The sequence below is a fragment of the Magnolia sinica genome, chromosome 14, assembly GCF_029962835.1.
Source record: "Magnolia sinica isolate HGM2019 chromosome 14, MsV1, whole genome shotgun sequence".
NCBI lineage: Eukaryota > Viridiplantae > Streptophyta > Magnoliopsida > Magnoliales > Magnoliaceae > Magnolia > Magnolia sinica.
In genome coordinates, this window is record NC_080586.1 from 11,343,144 (window position 1) to 11,351,152 (window position 8,009).

An 8,009-nucleotide genomic window follows, 5' to 3' on the forward strand; every position below is an offset into this window, starting at 1 on the left:
TATAATGGTCGTCCGTTGTGAAAGACCTTTGGTGGTTAGCTCATACATGCCTCTATACAAGTAGCCGAGCACAAAAGGTGCAAGTGCCAACTTTCTACCATGTGCAAGTGTCTCGGCCAGTTGAACGTATTCGTTGGTGATCTGAAGAGCGTTCACATATAGTAAATGGCGGCAGATCCATAGTAGTAAGAAGGCCATGTGTTCTTCATACTCAAGGGCCTTCATGTTTATGATAGTCGAGCATGAAATGGGAATAGGCCTTGCCAACCTTGTTGCTGAAATGTCTCTCTTCATTATGAGCGAAGCTTGGAAAAACTACTCCGATAAAAGGAAGAAGTTGGGTAAGGGCACAAATGTCCAAAATTGTTGGACTCATAGGGCCGCATCTGAAGAATGTGTTTGTGGATGAATTCCAGAAATGTTGATACTGAGGTGAGGAGAGGAGGATTTGGTGCATAATCATACAGTGACAATTTGATGCATTCATAAATATCGATTTCTCTCCAAGAAACCTCATGTTGTGCAGCGATACGATTGAACCAATCGTGCCATCCTAGCAAGGGTTTCTACCAACATCGAGAACTTTTTAGGGCATTAGAAGGATCGGGAATCGATTGGGACTGAATCAGCATGTTCTCAACAGGGCAGTTTGGGAAGAAACGGTCCATTAAGCAGATCTCGTCAACTTCGATTTTAGAAAAGAAGGTTGGGTCGAGGCAATAATAACCATCGAGAGGCGATTTAAAGATGATCTCATTGGTAAACTTTTGAGGAAGGGCTTCTAATGTACGTATTAGATCATCTTGCTGGAAGGTAGGAGAGACAAAGGATAAGGAAGCAGCCATCACTGGTATGATAGAGTTAAGGTTTCGAAAGCGAAGAAACAGGAAAGAAAGCTTGAGAAACTAGGAAACGTGTTGAAATGGGTATATATCGGCCGAAATCAAGTGCATTAAATAAGGTGTAATCATGATCTCATATGGTACGATGCTTATACACGTGTCGCCATGGGAATAACTCTCCATTCAAAAAAGAAAAACACAACCGTGATTCGGAATTGTCTCGGTCGTGTGTGGTAAATGAGGCATCGCCATGTGTCCTACAAAACAGCCCCATTTATGAGGGGTCACACATCACTTTCACATTTTACCAAAGGCAAAGCGGCATGGGGGGGGCAATGTAGTACCCTATTTCTATCCAATCCTACGAGAGCCAGTCAGAGAGGAACACGTGTAATTCTACGAGAGATGCGTGGTGTATTTAAAATCTGTGAAAATACCCGAAGAGGATTTTGCAGTGATACAACTAGCACCTATCGAGTGATGCCACGTCATTCGTAAAGCAAAAGTAGTCGAGCGGAACATGGTTGAGCCGAAAAAAAAGTTTGGAGCGGTTATCTGTACAGATGGCAAGGTAAGAAGAAAAGCTTCAAAAAGTCAGTAGTGCTGAAACAGTTATAGCAACCGTCAGAACGTGGAAAGCATCTAGATGATCAATTTAAGGCTATAAATAGCAAAGGAATACAGCAAAATAAGTCGTTTCATGCCAACCAAACCAAACCAAATCTATCTTTCAATTACTTTAATTGTTATTTACATTCCTTAGTTTTATCTATCATTTACATTCCTTAGTGCAACCCATAGCAATAATCAAGTAGTTGTTAACTTTAACCGTAATTCGAATCTACGTTCATATGTCGGATTCAGTTCGAGTATCAAGCAAAATTCCCCATCCAGATAAGCGTTCTGTAATTAGTCTTTGCGGCCGACTATAAGAATATCCTTTTGTTTTATCTATACTGAAGAAAGAAAAAAAAAAAAAACCCTTTTCGTACGGAAGCCATAAATGTAACCCATTTTCAGAGGATGAACCCTACCCTCTGATTATCGCCTGATTATCTTAAGCAACATAGTGCAAGTTGCTAAATAGGCGACCAATCTTATTCAATCTCGGTCATTTATAGTCGATTTCCAACATATTTGCCCATCTTGGCGCTTGGGGTCATAGTTGTTCGGTTTGAATTGAGCCACACATTCAATCCTGGCACGTCTGCACTAATCACGTGACCGAAATTGAAATAACAACAACAATAAGAGACAAACTGCTATGACTTGCCCAGACTCGTTCCATTACAGTCCTCATTTTGAGTCACTTCATTGGCCACTGAAATTAAGACAATTTGGCTAAGTCAACACAGTTTCAAATTATAACCATGTTTGCAACTACAATTAACACTAAAGACCTAATCCCTAGTAAAAAGACGAGTCTCTCAATAACCAATGTTTTAACAGATATTGTAAAACATATTTTAGGACATAAGTTGATTAGGAAGTAAATGGCGATAAGTTCCTTACCACCTTCATTACTTACAAAGAGAGTGAAATAATATTAAGAAATACCTCCAATGGGACAAAGTCAAAGATATGACAATAGAATCATACTAATCAAGTGTAACAGATGTCACCTTTTTTGGACACGTGGCAGAGCAACGTCGCAGGAATAGTCTTTAGTCAGGAGTTCATCAATAACCTCATCCACATGGGTCAACGAAAAGCCTGCAACTCAATTAAAAATAAAATCAAAATGTAAATTGGTTTGACCAATTAGCATTCCTCTACGTGAAAATTTCAAATGCATCTTGTACAGATTGAGAACTCATAGGATAAGTAAAAAAGAAGTTACAAAATTGTGACTGAAGAGGCAGATAAGAATATATCTGAAAGTATCACATAAAATTGAATCAAACTTACGTCCATCTGACAATTTATGCCTTATTTTTCGATAATCATTGTAGAGTGGCTCAAGATATTGGTAGACATCAGTGACGGTCCCAGTGATACGCATATAAAAGGCCCCAAGTACACGAACATATCTGCCAGCAAAGCATCACAAGAGCTTAGCAAAGAAAATATAATTAAAAATAAAAAATAAAACGGGTATCAAAAGCTAGAAGCAAAAAAGCAAATGTTATACAAGTGAATGCAGCAAAGCAAAGTTCCTTTGATAGTATGCTGAGAGCCTGTAACAGAACACATTTGCTAGCCTTTGCCTTGCAAGGTGCCAGAGGTAATCCCAAAGCAATTTCACCTATCGAGCTGAAGAAATATGCAATGCCCAATTGAACTAATAAATATTCCCGTTCACCCAGCAACCATACAGGCAGGCCCACCTTTCTGGGACCCACATTGTTCATCTTTGTGGAACTCTGTGAACCATCAGTATCTTTTTTTCTCATTAGAAAAGGATCGTTTACCAAACAATCCATTCGCAAGCCAAAAATTGGACTGTTCAGACTGTACAATAGCAGATTTTTACAGGGCATTGGCCGTCCTCAACGATGACCACCAGCTGAACGGTCTGATCACCAAAATGCAGGCCCAACCTGCGAAAACAAACAAAGTATGCTGTTTCATCCAATCGAGCATCATTCTATGAAGAATGCATACTCTCAAACGCCCAACCATCTTCTCTTTAAAAAAAGCTGGAGAGTCAAATACAACCCCCTGCGCAACATGATGCTACTCCCATCCCATGCAATGGGCACTAGTACAACCACCAGGTGGGCCCCACCAAAGACCAGCTGATACCCAATAGCTGTTCTGATTGGAAACTTCAGCTGCTAAATGCGGGCATTCTCGCCTGTATCCTTCTTACTTCCCATCTGCAGGCTCAAACCATTACAGGGCCATAGGAGATCGTAGGGCCCACCAAATGGAAGGTAGGAAGGGTCCAATCACTCCATCGCTCCGCCACCAATTGAAACATTGATCAAACAGATACCAAAACGAATTCTTGAAATACCCTAATCCGCCTAACATATAAATTCAACGGAAGATTTTACGAGAGATAAAGAGATAAGAAAGGGAAAATAGACAATACTTGTAGTCTTCGTTTTTGATGAATTCGACGACGATGTCCTTCTCGGGCTGGATCTGGAGCATCTTCATGATAAGGCACATGAACGGCGTAGGCTTGCGGTTGCCGCCGTAGGTCCCACCGATGTGGTCCAGCTCCATGGCCTTGTCCACCAGCGTCTCGGCAGTCAGCCCAAAGCACTGCTCCTTCCAGTACGTGTTCTGGTAGATCTTCGACCGTAGGATCTTCTCCACCAGGTTCTGAGGGTTCGTCCCGTGTATGCTCTTCGCCCCTGGGTCCGTACGATTAGCCATCGCCCCCGAAACCCTAACCCTAAGGCCCTTTTGGAGAAGAAACCAGAAACGAGGGTAGAAAATCGAGAAGCTTGTCCGAGGAAAGGCCTTCAACGAGCCGAACCGTCTTCCCCCGTTTCTCTTTTTAAAAACAACAGCGTTATGCGCAGCACTTACCTCGAATCCTGACCGCCCAAAATAGTGGGACCCACTGTACAGTGATTATAACCCGATTAGGTGAGACCCCGGATCCACCGAGGTGGGTGGGACCCGTGGCTGTGGGGCCGACTGTGATGTATATGACTACATCCATGCCGTCCATCCGTATTAAAAGCTTATTTTAGGGCATGATCAAAAAATAAATCAGTTTTAAATCCCAGGTAGACGATAGCACAGGAAACGGTGGTGATTGACCGTTAAAAACTTCTTGTGGGTTGCAAAAGCTTTGGATGAAGATGATATCTGTGTGGTATCTTATCTAGTTGGTTGTATTTTATTAACACGAGCAACTAAACATCCAGGAGGAATCCATGAAGTTTTTAATGGTGAGGATTAAATCAGGACTTTTTCCTGTGTATGGTCCACCTAAGATTTGAATCAGCTTCATTTTTGGGATCATGCCCTAAAATAAGCTTTCAAATGGTTGGACGGTGTGGATTTAAGAGATATACATCACTGTCACTGTGAGTCCAGAAACAAGAATCCCACCTACCTCCGCCGGATCCACCAAGATGAGTGGGACCCTGACTGTGGAGCCCACTGCAATGTATGTGGCTACATCCATGCCGTCCATCCGCATTGAAAGCTTATTTCAAGGCACGATTCAAAAAATAAAGCAGTTTCAAATTTCAAATTTCAAACGGACCATGGTACAGGAAACAGCGGTGATTAATCATTAAAAACTTGGTGTGGACCAACAAAGCTTTGGATCAAAATGATATTTGTGTGGTCTCTTCATCTAAGATGTTTATGGCCTTACCAACAGGTTGGATGGCAAATAAACATTAGAGTGAAATCCAAAGTTTTTATTGGTGGGGATTCAATCATAACTGTTTTCTATGGTGTGGTCCACCTAACATTTGATTCAGCTTCATTTTTAGAACCATGGCCTAAAATCAGTTTTCAAAATAGTTAGACGGTGTGGATTTTAAGTACATACATCACAGTCAGGGTCCCACCCACCTTACTGGATACAGGGTCTTACTTAATCCGCTCCCCCAAAAAATTGAACCCGATGGTGGAGATCTAATGGACCAAATTCCATAGAGATTGCCTAATCAATCTGATACGAGTACATGACCAATCTATAGTGGGTCCTACTATTTCAATCGTTTCGGTTCTTTAACTTTGAAAATGAACGGTCACTATAACCTTTTCTATGATCAATGGGTTGAAGCATTCAAACCAACGGTTAGAGTGCTGCTTATCTTTTCCTTATGGGTCCAGGTTGTATTCCAGCAAACCCAGCTGTATGTCTCTAACGGACGCGGTTTCAGTTATCCCGGATCCACCGACATGGGGTGGATCCCTGACTGTGGCGTCCAACGTGATGCATGTGCCTTACATTCATGCCGTTTTTCACAGCTCGTTTTAGGACATCACCCCGAACTGATGTATATGAAAATCTTAGGTGGACCACACCACAAGAAACAGTGATGATGAAATATTCACCATTAAAAATTTCATAGGGTACATCGGAATGTTTATTTACCATCCGGCCTGTTGACAAGGTCAGAAGGACGTGTATGAAGGAACCGCACAAACATACGCTTGTTTCAAAACTTTTGTGGCACATGAGAAGCTTTTAATGGCCAATCACCACAGTTTTTTGCTACGTGGTTTACTTGAGATTTGAATCTACTTTATTTTCTGCGCTCGACCCCAACACAAGCTTGCAGACGATTTGCCTAGTGATCCGTGTTTCGTGGACCCCACCATGATGCATGTGTTTAACGTATGCTTTCTATATATATTTTTTTCATCTCATTTTATGACACGAGCCTAAAAATGAGATATATCTAAATTCAAGTAGACTATTTCATGGGAAAGGTTACATTTAATGCCTACCATTAAAAACTTGTCAGGGCCATAAAATTTTTAGATAAGCTAATATTTGTTTTTCCCCTCCATCGGTTTGTATGACCTAATTTACAGGTTGGGCGTCAAATAAACACTACAGTGGTACTAAGAGGACATTCAATTATCACTAATGTTTCCTATAGTGTAGACGACCTGATATTTATATTTACCTCATTTTTAGGACCAAGCGCTAAAATAATTGGAAAAAATAGATGTACTGCATGATAAAACACATGCATCATGGTGGTCCCACAAAGTACCAACCACTAGCCGCTGCGGCAGCCACACTAGCCAAACCACTTCCCCTACCGGCTAGGCCAGCCATGGTGTCAAAGCTCTGTGGGCCCACCATGGTGAATGTGTTTTATCTACATTGTCTATCTTCTTTCAGCTCATTTTAGGCGATGAACTAAAAAATGAGTCAGATCTACCGCTCAAGTGAATTACATCATAAGAAATGGTGGGGATTGAATGCTTACAGTTGAAAACTTCTCAAGGGCCATCTAAGTTTTGGATCAAACTATAATTAGGTTTTCCTTTCATGATCTTATGAATAGGTTGGATGACAAATAAACATCACTATGGACCCTTGGAAGGTTTCAACGTTGGACATCATTATCCTTTCTGCTTCTTGTAGTGGGCTCCACTTCAGCTTACTTTGACGGTGTGGATAAAAAGCACGCATTATGATGGCCCCCACAGAGCTTTGATACCATAGCTGGCTGATGGTGGGTCCCGGTACCCTGTCATATCCATCCATGGCCAGAGTGGGTTGGGCCTGGTGGCGACTAGGGGCCAGGGCAGCCCATCTGCTCGGTCCAAACATCGGAACGTGTGAGAACCATGCCGTCCATCAGGCAGGCCCACGCCACATCCGCTGTGGCTTGAAGTGCAAGCTGATCTGCTTATTGAGTGGGACACCACGTCAGCTTCAATGAACAGATGATGGTATAAGTCAGTGTACTGGTGTGGCCCACCCAATGAGTGAATTGGGCTACTTTCATATATGGAGATCATCATGATGCGGCCCACCTTTTGAACGGATCAGGTGTGCTACACGTGTGAAACATTGGCGGCAATGGAGCATCAATGAATGTCAATCCAAACCGTCTAAAATCACAAGAACACCATTGAGAATGGAGCATAGACGAAAAGCGAGATTGAATTGCTGATCCTCTCCATGCAGTTGGTGGACATTAATTAGATTTTAAAAAAGGGTTAGAAGTTCAAATTCAATGGACAACATCAGATGGCCAAGATCGGCTGATTCGTCTGATATTTCTTTTGGGCTCCACACACAATGGGGTCCACATACGCTCTAATTTGACAGACATATACCATGTGTGTTGGTAATGGATCCCTAACACTGTAAAAGCTTGTTTGTCTCCTATGCTATTACAATGATGGCCTCATATCATCATCACTTTTGCTTGGGCTAGCATTATCTGTATAAGAGGGCCCACCTTTCAACGTCAGAGAAACAAGTGTAAGAATTCTATAAGGCGGGCCTTATTTATCAAGGGTCTGGATTATCCTAAGGGTTGGATTATCAAGCATCATCACAAAACACACAACATATTGATCTTTATATAACGATGGTTCTAGGGTCAAACCAACCTACATGAAGGGTCACGTGCATCCGTTTCACGAAAAAATGTATATTTCCAATTCAAAATTGTGATTTTAAGAAGAAAAAAAAAATTAGAGTTTTAGAATTTTCGTCTTTTTAAAAATTTCTTGTAATAATGCTAGGAATGTTCTGATAAAGTTTATTTGGACTTT

General features: G+C 41.6%; 1 protein-coding gene across 2 annotated transcripts in view; it reads right to left on the reverse strand.

Moving 5' to 3' along the window:
• The window catches only part of LOC131226247 (pre-mRNA-splicing factor 38), a 29,314-nt gene extending 25,043 nt beyond the window's left edge, over positions 1 to 4,271 (reverse strand). For both annotated transcript variants that reach the window (XM_058222031.1, XM_058222030.1), the window contains exons 1-3: positions 3,880 to 4,271; positions 2,751 to 2,872; positions 2,465 to 2,555 (exon numbers count right to left, since the gene is read on the reverse strand). In XM_058222031.1, coding sequence (XP_058078014.1) covers positions 2,465 to 2,555; positions 2,751 to 2,872; positions 3,880 to 4,169 — 503 coding nt within the window. In that variant the 5' untranslated portion in view covers positions 4,170 to 4,271. The remainder of the gene's footprint in view (positions 1 to 2,464; positions 2,556 to 2,750; positions 2,873 to 3,879) is intronic.
• Between the last annotated feature and the right edge of the window lie 3,738 nt (positions 4,272 to 8,009).